Below are 24,456 nucleotides of genomic sequence, written 5' to 3' on the forward strand. Positions count from 1 at the left end.
CTTAGCCAAAATTACACAGCAGAATGTCAAGAACTTCGTCTGGAAGAACATTGTATGCAGATTCGGAGTACCTAGAGTACTAGTGTCTGACAATGGACGACAGTTTGACAACACACCCTTCAGGGAATTTTGTGAACAGCTTGGAATGAAGAACCATTACTCCTCACCCTCCCACCCACAGGCCAATGGCCAGGCAGAAGTAGCGAACCGATCCTTGCTAAAGATCATCAAGACTCGGCTCGAAGGGGCAAAGGGGATATGGCCGGATGAATTACCAGGTGTTTTATGGGCTTATAGAACTACAGCGAGAACTCCAACAGGAGAAACTCCTTTTAAGCTAGCCTACGGAAGCGAGGCAGTTATACCAGCAGAAGTACACATGACGAGCCACAGGGTCAGGAAGTACCAAACTGAAGAAAACGACGAACAGCTCCGTCTTAACCTTGACCTTATGGACGAGGTCAGGATGGATGCAGAACAAAGGACAGCAAGGTACAAAAATCTCATGGCAAGACAATATGATGCTATGGTAAAGCCTAGGCGTTTCAACATTGGAGATCTCGTCTTGAAGAGGGTTACCTTGGCAACAAGAAACCCGGCCTACGGGAAACTTGGCCCAAATTGGGAAGGACCTTATAGGGTTATCAACTGCAAAAGGCAAGGATCCTACTATTTGGAAGCTTTGGATGGGCGGAGGCTGGAACACCCTTGGAATGTTGAGCACCTCAGGAAGTACCATCAATAAGTGCTGACCCTTCACCGGTGTCCTTGGACGAGATGTATGGACGAGAAGAAGTTTTTTACTACTATTAAAAGTGTTTTTAAGTATTTTAATAATCCCCTAGAAAGTACATTAGTGTTTTCACTTTTGTGCTATTCATGGACGAGTTGGTTTGTATTTTTAAATTCAATAAGGCACTAGCTAATAAGCATGTGCCATGCCTGTGGACGAATGTTTACATAAGTTTGGATTTTCAAATATATATATATTGTTTTCAAATATATTATTGGAATCCTTATATGTTCATTCAGATTGATCCGCAAAAAGAAAGCAAGCATGGACGGATGAAATCCTTGGACGCAAGGATATATCGTCCATAAACCTTTCTCCAAAGGAAAGATGAAAAGGTACATCCGTCCAGAACATGGAACGAGGTGAAACCTAACCTGAAAATAAAACTGAGGTTCATCCGTCCAGAACATAGGACGAGATGAAACCCAAACTAAAATACAAAGGTCCATCCGTCCAGAGCACAGGACGAGATGAAACCCAAGCAAAAAATAAAGCATGATTCATCCGTCCAGAACATGGGACGTGATGAAAAGGGCATACTCGTCTAGACCCCAAGACGAGATGAATTCCCAAAAGTGTTCGTCTGAAACGCAGACGAGCCAAGACTTCAAAATTAGCTTAACAATCCATTACCTTGGACGAGAAACGCTAAAAGTCTAATCATCCAGGACGACAAAATGATCGTCCATAATTTTGGAATGATGGAAAATCTAGCCAAAGGAATCAACATACTTTATCTTGGTGATGTAATAAAATTCACCCCCATGACCAAGACGAGGTGAACTGAATTCCTAGATGGACGAACCACATTGCTGATATGATAATAAAAAGTTCATACATAAAGCTGAAAACATATATATTCAAACAACAATGGAAGTGAAAATAGAATTATTCATTTCTTTCATTTAAAGGGTGGACGACCAACGTCCAAAAAACCCATTTAGTTTTGAATATGTATATAAAGCTCGTCCACAATCCTGGACGAGATGATTGTACTTGCATGAGCTTTAAAAAAAAAAAAAAAAGAGAAGTAAAAAGCCCAAAACAACGGGCACTTCCATGAAAAGCAAATAAAAACAAATTCTCTAAGGAAATAGACTTCACTTGGGTTCGTCCTGAGTAACTTCAGTGTTAGCATCGTCCATGATGTTGACGTCCTCGGAACTCGTCTGCAACACAGAACTCTCTGTAGCAAGAGGAAGCTTGAACGAGTTAAAGTCCAAATCAGGATACGCGTCTTTGGCATCAGCACGGAAGTCTTCATAACCAGCTGCATAATGACTGTCTAGACGATTCTTATACTCGTCAGACTTCTTAAAAGCAGCAATTGCTTCTTCACGTGCCTTCTCCAAGGACGAGGTAAGCTCTGCAACTTGTCCTTCTAGATGGACGATGCGGGTATCCTTCTCTAAGTTGTCAGCTTTGAGCTCCTCAACATCGTTCTTCAGCTTCGTCTCGCTTCCCAGCAGACGATTAAAGTCCTCGGTCAACCTAATGACCTCCCCCTTCTTGGATAAGACCTCATGGCTTAGCTCCTTAGCCTTATCCTTGGCAGTCTTGGCCTCTGTAGCAAGCTCCTTGGCCTGGCAAGTCGCTGTATAAAACTTTGACATAGCCTGCATTTGGACGAAAAGGAGTTAGACATTTCATTCAAAGTTAAATGTTTACACACAAGGACGAGGAAGAAACTTACCTTGAAAAGGTCATGGATGCCAGAACGCTCAAACTCCTTCACTGACATGTTGTAACATTCGTTAACTTCATGATCAGTGACGATCCCTTTGAACGTCCTCCATGCATAACCCTCGTCCAGAACCAAATTAGAGGGACGATCAGAGGGCTCAGACGGGCTAGGCTTGTAAGAAGTTTTGGGAGCAGGGGGAGGATCAGACTGGACAGGATGAACTATTTGGACGGGCTCCACGTCCACAGGCTCGTCCAAGTTCACTGTTGGTGGTACGAACTTTGGAACCTTGGGAAGGGAAGTCTTACTTGGTTTTTGCTTCTTGTGGCCACGACGACTGGGAAGGTCGTCCAGGTCCACATTGCTTGAAATACCCTTGGACTTCCTCTTCCCAGCCTGGACGGAAGCCACTTTGGGAGTTGGAGCAGCAACATCCTCGTCCCCGCTAGCCACTGTTTTTTCCTTGTTTTCCCTCATTGTGCTTATCCCTATGACGAGAAAAATTAATCAGAAAAATAAAAAAAAAAAAAAAAAAAAAAAAAAGAGAGCTGAAATAATAGAATATAATGGACGACACTTACTTCGACGAGTGACCTCCTCGTGACTTAGGTTCTCAGCCGTAGGAAGTGGACCAAGTCCCCAAGTTGCTAGACGACTAAGAGTAACTAAGTCGTGGAAAGTCCTTCCTGGAAAGGTGCGAACCACGTCTATCCGGTCCAAGGAAAACTTGTCCAAGCGTGGACGAACAACAGCTGCATCACCAAGATAAATGGTTAGACGAGTAACAGATAAGAAATTTTAAGGGACAAACAGGGTAAAATGGAAAGAAAGACATACCCTCAGGACGAAGACGACCTAGAGGGCTGGTAAAAGGTGGGAAGAGGGGAATACCCACATCAGCTGGGTCCCCAGCCCAATTTCCAGAAATAATAAAAAATTCTTTTTTCCAAAACCGGTCAGACGAACTACGGCCCGTTATTAAACTGTAATATGTACCTCTGGACGAAAACTGGTAGAACCCAGCAGATTTTTTGATCTCTGAGGGCTTATAGCAGTAAAGGAACTCGTCCACTGTAATTGGACGGTTCCCTTCCAGTGCCTCACGCCATAATACTTGCATGGCAACAATCGTCCTCCAGCCATTGGGGTTGAGCTGGTTTGGCCCAATACCCAACCTTTGGAGGAGTTCTCTGCAGAAAGAGTTTAAGGGAAACCTAAGGCCAGCTAATAGGTAAGAAGTATATACCCCTAAGCCAGAGGAAGGGGAACAACACCATTCACCAGGCTGGGGTAGACGAGGGTTAAGCTCTTTAGGGATTTGGTATCTATCTACAAGAGTTTTTAACTTAGCGCCGTCTAAGGTGGATGCTACCTCTGGGGCACAACTATAGATTACATCCTCTTCGTCCTCCTCCTCGTCTTGAGGAGGACTAGATGGCTCTCTGGACGAACTAGCCTTAGATCCAGAAGCTGCCCTACGTCGTTGCTCCTGAAATTCCTCTAAAGGAATGCCAGGAACCCCAGACGAGTAATGCTCGTCTGAGGAATCACTACAGGACGAACTACCTATACTACCCTCACTCTCAGAGCCGTCCAGGTAGTCGTCTATCTCTCTCTCTAAACTAGACGATGAAGACATGTTTGGAATGTAGAAGACTTAAAATGAGAGCCTAAAAAAAAAAAGAAAAGAAGAAATACCTGATGAAACTAGGACGAGAGCTAGACGAGAATCTTGGACGAATTGGCAGAAGAGAGAATGAGGAAAAAAGTGAGGGGCATGAAAGAGAATGTACTATTTATAGGCCCCAGCAACAGGGTCAACGAAACGACGTTCGCCACTCAGAAACAGACACGTGGCGATTCTTTTGGGAAACGAGATCGACAGGACTGGCCAACCAACAGTCTCGCGACACGTGGCGTACGAAAAAGTGAAATTTAGCCAAAATCACAACGATGTCCTGGACGACCCTTTGAACAAAGGGGCAACTGATAGAGAAGCGGAAAATAATCCATCTCCAGCTCGTCCAAATGGTTCGTCCAGAGCCTACAGCACAGATTGATCCAAGAGTCAACCCAGAAGAAGGAGAGACGTCCATTAAATAATAGCACCACTCCATAAGTTTAAGTCTCCCATGGACGAAAAGATCGTCCATGAGGATCGTCCATGAGGTTCGTCCATGAGAAGTCGTCAAATATCCTTGGACGACTAAACCACCCTACACCAGACGGACGAACCCTCAACACTTAGACTTTCAGCAACCCTCAACTATCTCGACAAACCCTTCGAATAAATTAACCTCCATTTAGCAGTTACCATTTTATATCCGTTGAGGGAGGTTACTCCGGAGTTGTTGGATTCCACAAAACCTGGGGAGGTTATCGAACAAATAACCGCCCCTGGCTCCCTATATAAGAGACCGGTCTGGACCCGACAGAGGTAAGTCTTTTCTCTCATACACATTTCCAAAACACTTGGAACTTACTCCTCTACACATCTAACTTCTCCATCGGAGGGGGTTCGACCGGTCTTCTCCGGTCTCCTCTTTTGATAGCATTCTCTTCCTTGCAGGCCATCAACCGCTTGAACAGCCCACCGAAGCCAGGCCATTCTACCTTACTGATTTCGAACATTATCAAGTACCGTGGGACCCATTTTTAATATTTTTTAATGAATAAAGTGACTGTGGGTCCCATAAACAGTACTGCTACAGTGCAGCTACAGTGCATCTACAGTGCTGTTTGTCCCCCGGTTCTGCAAAACGCGTGAAATGTAAAAGAAAAAAAAAAAAAAAAAAAGGAGTGAAACGCAGCAACGAAAACGCAGCAAAGAAAACACCCTATCCAAACGAGCACTATATCTATCTATCAATAACCTTTCTCCAAAAAAAAAAAAAAAATCTATCTACCTATAGTTTATAATTTATAATCTACAATATATATTATAAAATAAAAGGGGCTAAACAGGAGATATAACAAGATGCATTTTATCTTTTAAAGATATAAGGTGTGTTTGGATATCGATTATTTTGTTGAAAACTAAAAATAATAATTTCTAACTAGGTTTATTATTGTTAACTACTGTTTAGCATTGTTCAACTCCTTACGCGTTGGACGCAGAGGCAATCCAAATGGAGACGTAACCTTACATCACGTACGGGAAAAATTGATTTGCACATGTCATAGATATTTGACATGTCATAATGAGTCTAAGAGCATTAGCATAAGGAGATGCTAATGCCATATCTAAGAGCATTTTAGCATGAATGCACCAAATAACCACTGCATCAAGAAATGTCAAAAGGGAGTATTGCAAAAATATTTAGAATTGTGCTACAGTACAACTCTAAAGGTAGAATTGTACTGTAGCACAATTCTAAAACTTATAATATTTGTTTATTTCCCATTTTCTAACTCTCTCTCTCACTTTGTTTCTCTTCTCATTCCTCTCTCCACAACAGCGTCTCTCTCTCATCACATCTCTCTCTCACGGTGGGCTATTCTGGCGTGGGTCGTGGGTCCAGCGTGGAGGTGAGACTGGGAAGTCAAATCAGCGTGGTATGGTGGCGATTTCTGGGTATTTTTGGGTACGTTTTCTGGGTTCATAGGTATGCGGCGACGTGGTATGGTGGTTTGCGGCGGCGTGTTCATGGGTTTCCGGTGTGGTTTGCAGCAGCGAGATCGGTTTGTAGCTGGGTTTGTGTAAATTTTGACTTGATTTTTTTTTTGTGGGTCATTTTGGATTCAGAATTTGCAATTGGTTTGATTTGATTTTGGGATGGATTTTTTTTGTGGGTTCATGGTGGTGGAGTTGGGGGTTGCCGTGGTGGTGGTGGTGGTGGAGGAAGGGGGTGGGGTTTTTATTATGGGTCATATGTGGGTTCATGGTGGTGAAGGTGGGGGGTTGTCGTGGTGATGGTGGTGGCCATGGGTTTCAGGGCTGAGGTTTCTGGGGTCGCTGTGGGGTGGTGGCGTGGTCATGGGTTTCGGTTTAGGTATGTTCTTCGTGGTGGTGGTGGTGGTGGTGGCAGTAGGTGGTTGAGGTGATTTGGGTTTTTGTTTTTATTTGGGTTTTGGATATATTATTTTATCACGTAAAAATATTATTTTAATGTGTTGTATTGTAAATTTTGCATTTAATTCTATAGTAAATTTTTCAAAAAAAAAAAAAAAAAAGAAATTTGATAATAAATGTGTCTCCTTAAATTTTTGAAAAATTTTTTAATTGTCACTTAATGTTATATATATATATATATATATATATATATATATACATATGTGTGTGTGTGCGCGTGCGCATGCGAGCATATTATATACCTAATAGCCTTTTAAGTAATTTCATTTCAAATTTATTGATTTTTCATCTCCCCAAATTAAAAAAGATAATTAAACTCTACCTATTAATTTCTCAGCTCTTTGTCTTCAACAGGATTTCTTCTCTGGAAAATTATTGTGTACTTCCGGAGTACCATACATGCGTACTCCCTCCTCTCACATAAATAGTGGGACTCGCAATTCATGTGAGAGGCAAGAGTACACATTTATGGTACTCAAGAGTACCTAATAATTTTACATATTCTCCAATTGCATAAGGTAGTTATTAGAACCAATTTTACACCCCCATTTTCTCCTTCCTCATCCAACGCATAATAAGCTTATTATTAGCATTAATTAATGGACAAATTTTAATTACAAAATTAATTGTAGTCTAAGGTTATAACTTATAACCTTTGTCTAAGGTTATAACTTATAACCTTACTCAATAAAATAAATATTATTCCCTCCGTGTCAATTTGTTTGTCCTATTTCAAAAACTCAACTTTTTAAAAGAACATCATTTATTGTCTTGTCTATTGAATTGTTAAGGGAGTACTATATATTTTGAAAATCTAATCATTGAATTGCATGTTTTTTACACTTTTAATACACATATCAAATTTTGTATCAATCGGGTATTATTTATCATATGATCTATAAGTTTATATTTTATGAATAATTTTAAACTACAAAATTTACAATTTAAACAATTTATTAATGACACAATTTTTGATCTTTAACTTTCTAAAAATTTTGTAAACGTAAAGGATATAAGAAAAAATAAAATTTAATGATGGATTTGTCAAAATTCACATCTAATAAAATATATTGAGTAAGGTTATAACCTAATACTATAATTAATTTTGTAACTAAACTTTGTCCTTAATTAATTATAAACTCTTTCTTATAAGCAAATATCTTTCGTCTATTTCTATTCCTTAAAAGTTAAAAGCTTTTCTCTTGACTCAGATTAGGTGGAGCACGACCACATGTGGTTAATAATAATACTCAATTCCAGAATAAACTAATCTTCAAGCATGTATTATGCTCATGACTTTTTTTTTTTAATCCTAAAAATTTTGTAAATTCTTTTGTGTGTTGGGTTTAATAGCAAGTGATGGGATTATTTTGTTTATGAATTAAGTTGTTCTTTTAGTGGATTTCAACGTTAATGAGATCTACACACCGAGTACGATATCCATTTATACCAGCGATTGTTTCTATAATTTGAAGGTAATTTCTCATTCCTCTCTTGGATTATGTTAGAAGTATTCGAATTGAAACATGTTTGACATAAGTAGTACTATCTACTTTTTTTTTTTTTTTTTTATAATTTTTTGTTCACCACAGTCGAATACATGGTTTTTGTTTATTTCCCTCAAGTCCATCTTTGATTAATCAACGCTCAACATAGTTTTTTTCCTTGGCTTTCGAAGGGCTCCTTGCCAAAACTTGGTCCGTGTTATGGTGGAATGCTAAAGAAGGCTTATAACCTGCCCATGAAGTTATTGTGCAAATGTTAGTCCTTCGTTTGCAGAAGCCAGAAGCATTATGACAACAAATGACTATATATGCTAATGCTAGCTAGGTGTAAGTCTACCGGGAACATCATAAAAGCCCGGATGTTTCTTACAAAGAAGAATTAGTAGAGATTTGACAAGAGGAACTATGATTTGTTATTGTCATTTAACCTGTCTTTTCTTTTCATATAGATAAATCTTTGATTGTATGGACAAAAGGGAGGCTTTTTGCAACTGTTGTCTTTGTCTAAAAATTTTGGAACTATTTGTAGATTATTTATAAATTAATAAATAAAATAAAATAAAATGGGACTATAGTAAAGTAATTCCAATATCAGCAATCGCGAATGTGCATTGAGTGATACTATTAGGTACTTTTATAAATGCTAGATTTATAATTTAATTTAGAATTAGTTGACTTAGGATTTTTTATGATTTATGTGGGTTTATCAATCACCCCCCCCCCCCCCAAAAAAAAAAAAAAAAAAAAGGTGATCTAGATCTTAGAATGAAAATGAAACAAGGATACCAATTATGTTATGAGGGAGTCCGGTGTTTGATCAAAACGGAGGTTTGCAATCTATTTTATTGTATAATTTTGTGAATGCCACAACTTAAGCAAGGGCTTAAACAATGGTTTGACTCCAAGTTATTTTGAGTGTCACAACTTAAGCAAGGGCATTGGATGCAGGACTTTTTGAAATGCATTTTATGTTTTCATAAGATTTTCATACATGAAAAAAAAAAAAATATATATATATATATATTTAATAATTTGATAGTTACAATGGGAGAGAGGGAATAATACATGTTAAGTTTGTCATACAAGTTTCATAAATGATTTATTTATTTTTCTCCAATTTTTTTCTTTTTTGAGAGAGTTACAATATGGAGAGAGGAAACATAGACAGTAGATGTCTCCATTTGTTGTTTTTATATTTGTCTCCCTATATTTAAAAGAACCCTTCATATCCATTAATAAATGTATACTTTTGATGCTAAAATGACACATATCATATTCTTATATCGTTTTTTGTTTTAAGTTATGAAATATAATCTCTAGATTGTTGATTAAAGGCCTTAATATCTGTATCCTACGCTTTGCCTTCAAATATATACTTAGTTTTTTTTTTTTTTTTTATAAAAAATAAATAAATAAAGGAAAAAAAAAAAAAAAAAAGGAGGATAGTTTGAAACAGCTCAAACAAATAATAACTATCAACTGTGCTTATACAAAATACTATACTTCATATACATAATTTATTAAAAGTAATACCTTATTTTCATATCTCATTATAGTCAATTAATAAAAATATTTGTAATTGTGTTTTTTGTTATGGAATGCATACAAATGTTTTTCAAATGAGCTTAATGGTTAATGCTAGCAAAAGTGAAAAATAATTGGAATAATTATAGTATTTTAAATAAAAGATATATCTATGCATTTCACAGGTTAACAACTACTGTATACATCTATCTATCTATCTATGTCTATAATCTATAATATCTATCTATCTATCTATCTATCTATGTCTATAATCTAAGGTGAATGTTAATAGATAAATTTTGGAAACCATAATATAATTAGAATTAGAAAGTGTAGATTCATCAAAAAAAGAAAAAAAAAAGAATTAGAAAGTGTAGAAGATTGCTTAAATTGGGTTTGTGATTGAAAAATATAAAGCAACAATTTAATATTGTCATCAACTTCATTTTTAGATCTCTCTATTCATGTGGCCCAACTTCCTAACTAAAATTACCCTGTAACATATGGAGAATCCTGAAGAATGGGGGGCCCTTGTTAACTTGTTAAAGAACATCAGTAGCATAAAATCTTGTTTCTTTTTTATTAAAAAAAAATGGCGAAACTACATTATTGGTTCCTGAAGTTTACCCTGTGTGCGTAATTGGTCCTTCAAGTTTGAAGCGAGCACAATTAGTCCCTTAAGTTTTAAAACTAAGTTGTATTGATCCTTTTACTAACTGCTGTTAATGGTGTTACTTACGTGGCTAACGGAACAATGACTTGACATTTTTTTAAATGATGTGGCATGTTTTTAATTAAAAATTAAAAAAATAGTTTCCACATGAAATTGAAAAATCATATTGACTGGATTAAAAACAAATCTGATATTTTAAATTCCTATCAATGATCAATCCACCATCATCAAGCATAGCCACTGCATTGTCGGCGAAGGATTTGCTCCGGCAGCATCATTTTGGCTAGCCGGAATATCAGATTGAAGAAGGATCTGAGATTGAAGAGAAGGATCTGAGAGCACCCCAACTCATCTTCTCTCACATTCCACACTATTCAAAGAAACTCACACACGCATTCAGTTCCCTCTCAAACCTTTTTCAATTTCCAAAAGTCCCTTTTGTCTCTCTCGCTTTCTTTAATGGCCGGAAGAGGCAAATCTCTCGCCGCAGGCACTGCCAAGAAGAGCACATCTCGGAGCAGCAAGGCCGGTCTCCAGTTCCCCGTCGGCGGTATCGCCCGTTTCCTCAAAACCGGCAAGTACGCCGAACGCGTCGGCGGTGGCGCCCCTGTCTACCTCGCCGCCGTCCTCAAGTATCTCGTCACCGAGGTCAGTTTACAGTTTTTGACAGTTACAAATTCTGTTACTTTCGTTTCTTTTAAAAGTAAAAGTTTACTTCTTTGTTATCGATTTTAAAAAGAAGTTCTGTGCGGTGAATTTTTCATTTTTTTAGGTTTTGGAATTGGCTGGGAATGCAGCGAGAGACAACAAGAAGACACACATAGTGCCACGTCATATCCAGTTGGCAGTGAGGAACGACGGGGAACTGAGTAAGCTTCTTGGGTCTGTGACCATCACAAACGATGGCGTTTTGCCCAACATTCACAACATGCTATTGCCTAAGAAAACCAGCGTCGGTTCCAAGAGCAGCCCAATCGATGACTAGACTGGAGGAGCTTTCTCAAAGATCTATTTTTAATCCAGATTTGTTTTTAATCCGGTCAATATGATTTTTCAATTTCATCTAACAGGAAAACTTTTTTTTTTTAATTTTTAATTAAAAACATGCCACATCATTTAAAAAAATGTCAAGTCATTGCTCCGTTAGTCACGTAAGTAACACCGTTAACAGTAGTTAGTAAAAGGACCAATACAACTCAGTTTTAAAACTTAAGAGACTAATTGTACTCGCTTCAAACTTGAGGGACCAATTGCGCACACAAGGTAAACTTCAAGGACCAATAGTGTAGTTCGCCAAAAAAAATCACCCACCATACATATGCAAAAGTCAAAATTTTCCGAAATAAACATGCAAAGGTAAACAAAAGCATAGATATAAGATTAGGAATTGACATTTAAATAATTTCTCTCTTCTTTTGAAAATAAAATAAAATAAAAATGATAAAGAAGGGAACGCCATTCAAAAAAGAATTTAATTATTTAATTGTTGATTTCCATAAGTAAGAAAAGGAAATGTAAAAGTTTGGTAACTTCTTCATAAAATCTCGGGGTTCATGCAATCTTAACACCTTCGTTTGGCTAAAATCCTAGATTGGCACCAGTCTTTGATCTATCAAGGTCACTTTATAGTGCTTTCAGCTTAAACACACATCTACAAACCACAGTGTGAATGGAATAAGGATGTTACTGTCTTTCTCAAGAGTTTTTGGTCCAAACAAAGTAAAAGAAAATTTTTGATAGAAAAATTGAATAGATTGAATAGTGCAAACATACCTTTTGGTACATGTTTCCCAATAGTTATAATGCCCGTTCATCATCATCCACCAATTTGAAACCAAAATCCTTTCATTCAAAATGGCATGCAAACGTATTAGATCAAAACTCCATAAGACTATTTCATAAAAGCAGAAGAAATGAAAGCAAATATCATAGGAAATAGGAATGAGATCAAACTTCCTAGCACTCTTGAAAGAATAAGAGATTTCGCAAATTGGCGGAGGAAATGATGATCATAAGGGTTACAAAATCACAGCTCAGACTCTTGAAATCAACATCATTAACAATTTAAATGATGCAATTAGAATGGAGATGGTAAAACAGAAAAAGAACGTGGAAATGTGAAACATGGGAAATAGAGGAAGTTTGAATAAGAGATATTCTTTTTTGTTGTTTTTTAATTTTTTTTAATAAGGAATAACTAAGAAGAGAGAATCCTAAGCATTTTTTTTTTTAAAGATAAGAATAAGAAGTTAAACGCTGTTAGCTTGAAGTAAATCAGGAAAAAAAAAAGGAATTTGAATTCAAATGGAAAAATGTGTGTATAGTTTTTTTTTTTTTTTGAAGTAGTTATCCAATTTTGATTATGATAATAAGGAGATTGTGAGTGAGAAAGAGAGAAATAAAATAAAACAAGTAAGAGAGAGTATATAAATTAGTCCCCGTGAGTGTTTTTTATTTATTTAAAGAAAAGATAGTGTTGTCTAAAACTCTAAATTTTTTTTTAATGGAAAAAAACTCTAAATTTAGGATGAGTTTTAAAAAGAAAATCGAAATTTTTTTTTCATATGGTTTGTGGAACTGCTTGGTAGTTGGGTTGAACATGAGATTTGAATTTTTATTGAGCTTTAACTAATTTTAAATTAAACTAGCCTCTGAGCACTCGCTCACGCGCATGCTTATAGACTCTTCTATTTTTTTTTGGTAAAAATTAATAATTTGCATAAATTATAATTTGGGATTAATATATTTTCCAATCACCAAAAAAACAAAAAAAAAACCTAGGGATGTGATGAGTGTTAAGCGTTTGTGGTGAAATAATTTTTTCATCACACCCCTAGGTTTTTTTTTTGTAATTGAAAAATATATTAATCTCAAATTATAATTTATGCAAATTATTAACTTTTACCAAAAAAAAAAAATAAATAAAAGAGTCTCACGCGCGTGTTCAGAGGCTAACATAATTTTATATTTGAAAAAAAAAAAACGTTTTAGGTTTTTACCCAGGTATTTTTATTCCTAAAAGTTTGCCTATTATTTAGAAGCAATTTTCTCCATGATTTTATAATTTTATCTTAAAAGAAAAGAGGGAAAAAGACCCATGTTTTAGTTTTTTACCCCTAAAAGTTAGTCTATTATTTAGAAGCAATTTTCTCCACAATTTTTAAATTTTATCTTTAAAGATAACTTCCCCAGTATCATTTTTTTTTTTTTTTGCAAATTTATGTATATAGCAATTGCTTACAGAATCATCAAAAGTGCAATGAAACGTGTGTCTATATATATACTTCCATACTTTTTGTAAGATGTTTCTCACCTTTTTTTTTTTTTTTTTGGTGACATCATTTGCATAATCATGGTTGGAAATTATTTCTATTTAGTAAAAATTCTTATTAATTTAATTTTTCACTTTGACAATTTATATATTATAGTTATCGTTATTTGTAATTGTGCTTTGTTAGGATGAAGTACCTTAAAAGAAAGTACTATTTGTTCCCATCCATTCTACCAACATTTTATAATTTTTCTTTTCATTAATTTCATATCAATATAAACCCTAAATCTTTTCTTTAAATTATGATGTTTTTGTTTCCCCCTCAAAGTCATCAAGAAAGTGTTATGTGTCGTATTTGGAGTTTTCAATACTTGAAATATGATGGTTTTTCAATCATAGTTCAGACTTGAAATTTTTCTTTACAATTTAAAGATAAGTTTTTATTAACTTTAAACCAAATAACTGATTAAAAAAAAAAATAACCATATGAAGCACGGGTTAATAACTAATATATTATAAAAGTTGAATCTCACAACTGGTAGATGAACACAATGATGACAAGTGCCGCAATCTTCTATCTATTTAGAATGATGTGGACAAATGGTGTCACATGGCGAAAGCAATTTGTCCATAACATAACACATCTGACATATGTCAATACATTTAATCCTAAATATTGTCCTTAAATGCACACTATAAATTCCAAATTGTTCTTACATATACACTATAAATTCTACCTTTATAATAAATTCTTTAATAAAATATAGTTAAATATCCACTATATATATATATATATATATAAAAAAGTAACCTAAAAGGAGTTATTTTGGGGGGTTGAGTAACCTAAAAGGCAATCTTAAAAAAAAAAAAAAAATTCTACACATATTTCTATTTTAAGTGTAAACAAACAAAAAACAAAAAAATGTAGATCTCTCTCTCTCTCTCTCTCTCTCTCTCTCTCTCTCTCTCTCTATATATATATATATATATATTATATTATATAATTACACCTATCATTTGAGTTTTAGGGGAGAAAAAACTAAATTATTGCCATTTTCATTTAAGTGGGTATCACTATTACACATTGTAAGGATGCAGTTTAGGTCCCTAGCTCAAGTGATGGACGAACTTAGGCCCAAAAAGCTCAATACAATGAATTTGTAGAGAGTGGGTTGGAAAATTAGGCTTTAATGAGTTGGATGACAAGTAAAATGAATTCTAATTACAAGAAAAAGAAAAAAGACCGATCTAAATTAAAGAAAATCGTCCTTGGCAAAGTCCGAGGATATCAGTTCTTATATATTTCTCTCAAGTTGGCTTACAGATTCAGTTCTTGACTGCTATAGTGTTTTTCTCTTCGTTTCTCCGTCCCCCTCTCTTATCGCCCCTTCCTCCTTTTATACTCTATTCCCCTTTCATCATTACCATCCACATGCAAGCCAGATGATTGGTGTTGATACTTGTCCCATCAACACCTTCCTTAAGTCTTTAAGTAGTAGTTGTAAGGCTGAAAATCACTGTTCAGGTATCTCCTCCACATAAATGCGGTCAGAAAGTTAGCTGCAGAGCATTTAATGCGATGGTAGCAACTTTCTCCTCAGATATTTTAGGACTTCCCCCTGTCCTATGTTCTTGTAATGCTTATCCATACCAACAGAATTTCCTGGAATGCTCCCCTGGACGGAAGACCATCTCTTTGAACCTCGACTTTGGTCAGCCGAGGAGGCATTCATCCTTAGCCCACCCTCCTGGTCCCTTATGACCAAAATAACTCTCTCATTTACTAACACGAACTCCCTTGACAATGTTTACTTCTCCTCGGACGACCTTTCATCCTTGGATTGGGCCCCAGGCCCAATATATACATAAATAGTGAGCTCCTGGGCTTACCCCTACAATAGCCCCTCAAGATTCTTCTTCCTAGCTTCTTGGGAAGAAATGAGGATTTCAATGTCACTGCACTTACCACTTGCTCATTACACGTTACCTCTAATTACGTAGGTGCCTTTTTAATTGCTTGAGGCATGCTCTTGACGCTTCGGCATACAAGACGTGCCTTCATTAAATTTTATGGCTTTCTGCTCCCCATGTTCTATGGTGCGATGTGTATCTAATGGTTGAGGATTTTGCTGGGAACCGAGTGGGAATTTTCCCACTTCTAACTCCCTTCTTGATATAAATTCCACTCAAATCAATCACTCATCTCACTTTAGCATTCATTTCGTTTTAGCGCACATACACTGAACTTGCAAACTTTCCCAACTCACTCGTGCCCTTACAAATACCAAAAGCCTGTCCAAGGACAATTTTATTCTTTCTGTAAGTCTTCATAAACCTTTACTCTTTATTTTTCTATACACTCTTTTTTTTTTTCTGTGTCTTTTCCTCCTCGGCTCCTTTTCCTTCTCATTATCTTCTTAGTATCTCTAAGTCTCTCTTAGGAATGGGTAGATTCGCTCATTTGGTTGACTCCGAAGAGGGAATAGAGAGTTTTAGAGCTCTCTATAGGATTCCTCTAGAAGCATTCATTAGATATTGTAAAGATGGAGAATGGCACGAGAAAAGGCAAGAGGGAGAAGTGGTAATCTCAATGATTGCCTTCATAGAGGGTGGGATGAGAATTCCCATGGGTACTGTAACCAGGGACTTCCTTAAGACTCATAGGTTAGCTCCCACCTAGTATGCCCCAAACATGTTCAGAATTTTAGGGAGTGTAGACGCCCTTAATGAAAGAATGGGCTTAAGGTTGACCCACCATGATGTCAACTGGGTTTACAACCTCCACCACTTAAAGGGATATGAGTATTACCTAAAATCTAGGTACCCTGAAGTTAGGCTCATTCAATGCCTCCCCAAATCCAATAAAGGCCTAAATAAGGACTTTTTGATTGTGTCAGCGGAATGGCATGATGGCCTCCCCTACCCGACGAGAGAAGGGCAACCAAGTTAGGTTTCAGACCTAGGATGATTATTTTAAAGTTACCCCCATTTTCTTTTTCTCTTGCTTGTACTTGTATATGAAATTTCCTTTGATTTGCATTATTCTTTACTAATGATATTTTTTGTTCTCCCTAATGGTTTTGCAAACAAGAACACTGCTATTCCCAACTTCAATCTTATGAACCAGCCGAGTTTGGACAAGATCTTGAAGGCCGAGGTGTTCGTCCACACAGACGATCAACTTAGGGCAGCCCATTTAATATTGGACTACATCCCTATCTCTAATAGTTTTCAGGTGCCAAAATGCGTCATCAAAGCCAGGGATCCTCGTCTGCATCGGATCAGCAATGTTGCTCCAGGCTTTCTCCTCACCAACCCCATTCCAAAAGGCACACTCACCACCGAGCCCATACCCGAAGGCATACCAAAGGTAGCCTTGCCACCATAGCAAACAACTGAAATGGCCACTTCTTCTCACCTTGCTAACATAGAAGAAGAAAAAGAGGAAGAAATAGTTGAAGTATCTGACTCTGAGGACGAGTTTGAAGTCTTCAATCAACCTTTGTCCCCAGAAACTTCAACTAGTGACCTCGGCCATCATTCACACCAATACTAGACAAGATGGGGATCCAACGAAAGCCAAGGTCTACCCTGCAAGAACTACTGGAGTCCTAACTGGGGAGGGACGCCCCTGGGAAGGCAGCCCAAACTAAGCTTCCCATCCCTTCACCCGCTCAGCCCCTTCATCTTGAACCTACCAACCTTAAAAGAAAAAGGGAGCAGAATGGCAAGGAGGTGGTGGAAGGAGGGAAAACCCACCCCCTCCAAAAAGATGAGGCCCAAAGAGCGGCCAAGCAAGCCAAAGTGGCGCAGAAAGGTGCCAAATAGAGGGCTAATCCCCAGGTCGTACCTCTGGCCTAAAACCCCACCCCAATTTTGGATGAGGTTCCACTGCCTGCCAGTGCCTCCATCAGGGACTTCCAAGGAGGGATGGCCGACTATGTGGCCGATGCAGTGGAGCAGGCTTTATTGCTCCCTGAGGACATGGCCAAGCTCCAATCCATGAGGAGGCACAAGGTCTTCCTCAATTTAAAGAGGTACCTCGCTATGGTATGTCCCTTACTTAGCCTCTTTTTTCCTTCTTCTTTTTTTTTTTAATCTATATTTCTTTCCTCGGCAGGCTATTCAAGCCACATTTTGGGTGGAGAAGATAACCAACTATTGCCACCGGCAGATAAAGGAAGAGGAAGAAAGGCGCAATGCCGATATGGAGGCCTTCAATGTGGCCAAAAAGAGTATTCAAGAGCTCAAGAGTAAGCTGCTTGAGGAGGAGAGGGAAAGAAAAAGTGTTGTAGCTGCCCTGGATAGCGCTAAGAGGCATGCTGAAAGCCAACGGGTGCTCCTTCGCAATGCCGAGGATCAGCTAGCTACCTCCAAAGCACAGGTTGTTGCCCTCAAGAAGAAACTGGAGAAGGCCGAGAAGGCAAGGGAACGAGTAGAGAGGGCCTGGGATCAGGCCGAGTAAGAGGGATATGATGTAGGAGTGGCGGAAACCGAGGAAGCCATTAGGGCTGAGGTCTCGGGGGTATGTAGGAACTACTGCTCCCAAGTGTAGAATGAAGATCTCAACCAAGCTGGGGTTGAGACTTTATCTGTGCTTAGGAAGGCAGAAAGTGTATACTACCCTCTTGCCATCCGAGCGTCTGTTCCCTCTGGCTCGAGGACTGATACCGCCTTCGAGGTGACAGAAGTAGGCAAGGACAGTACAGTCAATGTTCCAACGTCTTCTGACAACCCCTCTGAGGAGGCTGAGCAGCTCGGGGTCATAGAAAAAGAAAAGAACACAAATGAAGGAGTTGTCCCTGATGCCATGAAGCCCCCAACTGCCACCCATCACCCCCCTGTTGAGAAAGAAGTTCCTAAAAATATGGAGATTGTCCTGGCCATTCTTCCTCTGCCTGCCAAGGCTGATCCTGCAAGCAAGGACCCCGAGGCCTCAGAAGTACCATCCACTCGGCCTATCAAAGCCCCTCCCAAAGAAAAGATTGTAATAAAAAAGAAATAACTTCTAGTGTAGATGTCTTTCTTTCATTTTTTTTAAACTACTATTTTTATTTTCAAAGTTTGTAATTGGTGTTACCTCTTTGTATCCAATCTACCTTGCTTTAAGGCTTTAATTAATGAAAGTTATGCATATTTTCTTTCTTCCTATGATTTTCATACTGGTGTTGATATAATTTCTGTCTTATCTAACACTTAATAGACGTAGTAATGAGGTAAAAATCTTCTCATTAATCTGCATATGTAGCAGAAAAGTTATCCCATCTCACATGGTTAGCAGCAAAACATGTTAAATCTACTAAGTTCATCATCTTGGCAAAGCATAATTTTGTCTTCAAGAACATACACAGTAATGTAGCATACATACAGGTTTAAACTTTCTTTGCTCCATACTCATTAGTAAGTTTAAAGGACTAAAGGGATAATCAATTCTCAAACAAATACAGGTATGCCTGCAAATGCTTTAAGTGATGCTCATGAGCATCCACTTGAGCCTGTTATTACAGTGAAAATCTTTGTTGTTTAGAGTGGCTGATCATATTTGACATTCAAGTAATCAATAAGAAGCATTAATTTACCTTAAGTATGTAGTCCAAAGAGTCTGGAATAACTAAGGCTTTGTCCTGACATTTGGCAAAATGATAGGAAGTATTAATTTACCCAAAGCATGCGGTCCGAGGAGCTAGACATAGCTAAGGTTCTGTTTAATACTTAAATAGATGTCAAGGAGTATTAATTTACCCAAAACATGTGGTCCGAAGAGCCAGACATAGCTAAGGTTATGTTTAATACTAAAGTAGATGTCAAGGAGTATTAGTTTACCCAAAGCACATAGTCTGAGGAGCCAAGCACAGCTAAGGTTCTGTTTAAATACGCTAGTCATATCTGAATAAACTCATCTTATTATGATAAATGCATGTAGAAAAATTGTTTCTTAAAGGAAAAGACCTACCTTTTGGGGTGAATTGGAGAAGCAGACGGAGCTGTTGAAGCAAGTCTTAGAGGACAAGGAAAAGAAAATCAATGATGCCAAGAAACAACTCCGTCAGGCGAAGGAGGAAGTGATACGTGAGTACCGTGACTCCGACACCCTTCTTTCAGAGTTTAGAGGCTCCTCCGAGGAGCCAGGCATAGCTAAGGTTCTGTTTAATACTTAGAAAGATAGCATGAAATATTAATTTACTCAAAACATGTGGTTTGAGGAACCAGGCATAGCTAAGGTTTTATTTAACATTTAGAAAAATAGTATGAAGTATTAATTTACCCAAAGCATGCGGTCTGAGGAACCAAGCATAACTAAGGTTCTATTTAATACTTAGAAAGATGTCTGGAGATACCAATTTATACTAGGTATGTGGTCCGAGAAGTTAGGCATAACCAAGTTTCTACTTGATACTTAGAATAACAATAATATGAAGCTCAACAAATAATGTAATAAATGAGAATGTGACAAGGAAGACTTTCATTAATAATAATACATTTTCAGGTTATTTACATTCCAGGAATGTGGTACAACATTCTCATCTGGGTCTTCAAGATGATACGCATGTATTCCAACCACCGAGGTGATGCGATATAGCCCTTCCCAATTGGGCCCTAACTTTCCCCATGCTGGGTTCTTTGCAGTAACCAGAACCTTTCTTAACAACAAGTCTCCAGGCACCAGTGGCCTTATCTTCACGTTGGCATCCTACCCTTGCATGAGCTTGTGTTGATAATAGACCAATTGGATCATGGTATTTTCTCTTCGCTCTTCAATTAATTCTACGCTCTTTCCTAACAACTCATCATTGTTGCTCGGAGTGAAAGAACTCGTTCTCAGCGTTGGGAATCCAGTCTCCAAAGAAATAACAGCCTCAGCTTCATAAGTCATTAAAAAGTGAGTCTCCCCAGTGGACCTACGAGATGTAGTCCGATATGTCCAAAAGATGTGTGGCAACTCTTTTACCGATTTTCCCTTTATGTCGTCCAGCCTCTTTTTAAGCCCATTCACTATGACCTTATTGACAGTTTCAGCCTGTCCATTCCCCTATGGATATGCTGGGGTGCAATATATGTTCATTATGCCCAGGTCACAGAAATACCTCCTAAAAGCATTGCTATCAAACTGAAGACCGTTGTCCGAGATGAAGGTACAAGGGATTCCAAACCGAGTAACAATATTTTTTCAAACAAATTTTTTAGCATCCATGTCCCTAATATTCGCCAATGGTTCAGTTTCAACCCATTTGGTGAAGTAATCCGTGCCGACCAACAAATATATCTTATTCCCTGTTGCCTTAGGAAAATGACCTACAATGTCCAAGCCCTATTAAGCAAAAGGCCAAGGGCTAGACAGAGAATTAAGGACTCCTCCCGATTGATGAATGTTTGGTGCAAATCTTTGGCATTGGTCACACTTCTTCACATACTCTTGTGCTTCCATCTACATATATGGCCACCAATAACCTTGAGTGAGGACCCTATGAGACAAAGATCTACCCCCTGTGTGGCTTCTGCAAATTCCTTCATGTAAATCTTCTAGGAGTAGCTCAACTACTTCAGGGTGTATGCATAGCAGATATAGGCCAGAAAAAGATCTTTTATACAATTTTTAGTTCTCGGACATCCAAAACCAATGAGCCTTTCTTCGCACCTTGTCAGCTTCTGACTTCTCCTCAAGTAGGATATCCTCCTTAAGGAACAACACTATGGAGTCTATCCAGCTAGGTCCCACCCTAATCTGATGAATATGAGCCACGTTTCTCCCTACTTCAGTAGGCTTACACAAGTCTTCCATAAGGACCACTCGAGGTAAACTTTGTGCCGAGGAGGTTGCCAGCGTGGCAAGAGAGTCGGCATGTGTATTTCTACTTCTAGGGATTTGTGATATATAAAAAGACTCAAATGCTGACTACAAGTGTCTAACCTGGTTCAAATACTCCTACATTCTGAGATCTTTGGCTTCCAGCTTTCCCCGAACTTGGCTCACCACCAGCCTTGAATCAGAGAAAATCTCCATTGTTTTTCCACCTATTTTCTGAACCATGGTCATTCCTACCAATAAAGCTTCGTACTCAGCCTCATTGTTTGTGGCCGAGAAGCTCAATCTTAAGGATTTCTCAATTGTAATCCTCTTAGGAGATATCAGAACTAGCTCTACTCCAAATCCTCTATGATTCGCAGCACCATCAACGTATACCTTCTAGGACAAAGGCTCTTGTAAGGAGATTGTACCAACTGATTTTTCATTCATGTTCTGCTTCTCTACTTCTAATGGGGTTTCAGCAAACTCACCACCAGATCGATGAGGACTTGACCCTTGACAGAGGTGCGAGGCATGTACTTAATATCAAAAGCCCTTAGGATCATACCCTACTTGGCAATCCTTCCTATGTAATCAGCACTTCGAAGTAGAGATCTAAGCGGAAGCTGAGTCAGGACAACAACTGTGTGTGATTGGAAGTAGTGGGGGACTTGCACGTAGCATGCACAACTGCTAAAATGGTCTTCTCCAGGGGTAGGTAACGAAACTCGGCCTCGTGCAGTGACTTGCTCACATAATAGACTGACCTTTGTACACCACTATCAACCCGTACAAGTACCAAGCTTACTGCATGGGAAGCCACAACAATATAGACCAACAAAACCTCATTCACCTCAGGTCTGGACGTAATGGGTGGCCGAGAAAGATATTCCTTCAACTGCTGGAAAGCCAAGACACACTCCTCGGTCCATTCAAATCCCTTCCACTTGTTCAACAATTGAAAGAAAGGTCTACACCTGTCCACTGACTGAGAGATGAGTCGGTTTAGAGCAACGGTCATCCCTATTACCTTCTGGACCTCTTTAGGATTCCGAAGTGATTGCAGATTGTTGATTGCTTTAATCTGGTCAGGATTAACTTCAATTTCGTGGTGTGTAACCATGTACCCCAAGAACTTCCCTGATCCGACCCCAAAAGAACAATTAGAAGCGCTGAGTCGTAACTTATGCCTCCTCAAGATCTCAAAGATATTCCTGAGGTCATTAATGTGCTCAGATTCCAACTTACTCTTAACCACCATGTCGTCTATATAAATCTCAATGTTTTTTCCTTGTTATGGCTCAAACATTCTGGTTATCATCCTTTGATAGGTAGATCCCGCGTTCTTTAGACCAAAGGGCATCGCCTTGTAGTTGTAATTCCTAGTGGGAGTGAAAAAAACCGTTTTCTCCTGGTCATCCAAGGCTAAAGGTATTTGATGGTACCCTTGAAAGGCATTTAAAAAGCTCATCCGAGGATGGCCTACAGTTGCGTCCACTAGTTGATCAATCCAAGGCATGGGGAAGGGGTCTTCTGGACAAGTCTTATTTAAATCTGTGAAATCTACACACACTCGTCACTTCCCACTTTTCTTCTTCACCACTACGGTATTGGCCAACCACTCAGGGTAAAAAAACCTCCTTTATAACTCCAGCCTGCTTGAGCTTCATCACTTCGCCTTTGACAACATTAGAATGATCCTTAGATGAGCGCCGAGGTGGTTGCTTTTTGGGGGTGACTAATGGATTGACGTTCAAATGACGGAAAATGAGGCTCGGATCCACCCCCAGAGCTTCATAAGCACTCCACGTGAACACATCAACGTTCCTTCTGAGAAATTCTATCAACTTTTCCTTCTCCTGGGGAGGCAACTGAGCTCCAACCTGAAATAACTTCTATGGATCATCACCCATAACAATTTTCTCCAAATATTCACATTTCGTCTCCTCGACCGGCCCATTGACAAATAACACCAGGGTCTTTAATTGCTATGAGTCCTCCTCAACAGGGGCCAAGGACTCAGCCACAAGCTGATGCAAAATTGTGGCCACTAGGCACTGCCTAGCCCTGGATTGACTCCTAACAAGCTTTTCGATCTGGTCCCCGAATGGATATTTCACCTTTAAATGCAGAGTGGAGGAAATGGCCCCCAAGGCATGAAGCCAGGGTCTTGCCACGATGGCCGTGTAGGGGGAATAAGCATCCACCACAATAAACTCAACCTCTACCACCTCCGAACCTGCCTGCATGGGCAATCTAATCTAACCTCTTGGGATTATAACTTTCCCATCAAAACTTACCAAAGGTGAATCATAGGCTGTCAGATCTTTAAGCTTTAAGCTCAGCCCTCTGTACAAATCAGGGTACATAATCTCTACATCACTGCCCTGGTCTACCATCACCCTCTTTACATCATACCCTCCTATCCTAAGGGTGACCACCAAAGCATTATCGTGTGGTTGGATGGTTCCAATCTTATCCTCGTCCGAAAAACTCATCATCTGTCGAATCTCCACTCTAGCCCTTTTCAGCTCAGAATTAAGGTCCTCGGCAAGTAACCGAGCTACAGACATCACCTTGGAAAGGTGGGAACCAGTTCTCCCAGGTGCAACAAAGATGACATTAATCGTGCCTAACGAGGGCCTTGAAGAAACATTTCCCTAAGCCCCTGACCTTTCTTGGTCTCCTTGTCCGTTTGGCCGATACAAAAACTGTTGTAACCTTCCCTCTCTAACCAGCTGCTCTAGATGGTTCCACAGAGTTCTGCAATCCTTAGTGGTATGCCCTCGCTCCTGGTGGTATTAACAATGAAGACTTTAATTGTGCCTCATGGTGGTATGGCTTATTCTTGATCTTCTCCAAGACTTAATGTGCTAACTCCCGGAACATCGTGTTTACCACTTGAGGAATGTAGGCCCAGATTGCCCAGTAAAATCCCTCTAGGGTCTATTATTATTGTAACGGTCTGACTTAAAATCCCTCATCTCCTGAGAGATAACCTTACCCTTTCCCTTGCCTTGTTATTGGTCCTCCTCAACCCTCTTATACTTATCAATCCGATCTATGAGCTGGGGTACACTGGTAATAGGTTTCCTAGTCAAAGATTTCCTTAAGCCATGCTTAGCAGGTAGGCCAACCTTGAAAGTCC

At 38.8% G+C, this 24,456-nt stretch overlaps 3 protein-coding genes across 3 annotated transcripts; 1 reads left to right on the forward strand and 2 right to left on the reverse strand.

Moving 5' to 3' along the window:
- Positions 1 to 1,794: 1,794 nt before the first annotated feature.
- Positions 1,795 to 3,386, reverse strand: LOC126714239 (uncharacterized). Its single transcript, XM_050414289.1, has 3 exons — positions 3,059 to 3,386; positions 2,487 to 2,965; positions 1,795 to 2,409 (listed from the first exon to the last, which is right to left on the reverse strand). Exons 2-3 carry the CDS (start codon positions 2,952 to 2,954, stop codon positions 1,894 to 1,896), a joined length of 984 nt encoding a protein of 327 aa, XP_050270246.1. The 5' UTR covers positions 2,955 to 2,965; positions 3,059 to 3,386; the 3' UTR covers positions 1,795 to 1,893.
- Positions 3,387 to 10,659: 7,273 nt separating this feature from the next.
- On the forward strand, positions 10,660 to 11,236 carry LOC126714247 (probable histone H2A.1). The gene is made up of 2 exons (XM_050414301.1): positions 10,660 to 10,899; positions 11,024 to 11,236. Exons 1-2 carry the CDS (start codon positions 10,711 to 10,713, stop codon positions 11,234 to 11,236), a joined length of 402 nt encoding a protein of 133 aa, XP_050270258.1. The 5' UTR covers positions 10,660 to 10,710.
- A 12,060-nt stretch (positions 11,237 to 23,296) lies between these two features.
- On the reverse strand, positions 23,297 to 23,881 carry LOC126712361 (uncharacterized). Its single transcript, XM_050411666.1, has 2 exons — positions 23,609 to 23,881; positions 23,297 to 23,551 (listed from the first exon to the last, which is right to left on the reverse strand). The coding sequence occupies exons 1-2, from the start codon at positions 23,879 to 23,881 to the stop codon at positions 23,297 to 23,299; spliced, it is 528 nt and encodes a 175-aa protein (XP_050267623.1).
- Positions 23,882 to 24,456: the final 575 nt, after the last annotated feature.

Source organism: Quercus robur, chromosome 1 (assembly GCF_932294415.1).
Source record: "Quercus robur chromosome 1, dhQueRobu3.1, whole genome shotgun sequence".
Taxonomy (NCBI): Eukaryota; Viridiplantae; Streptophyta; class Magnoliopsida; order Fagales; family Fagaceae; genus Quercus; species Quercus robur.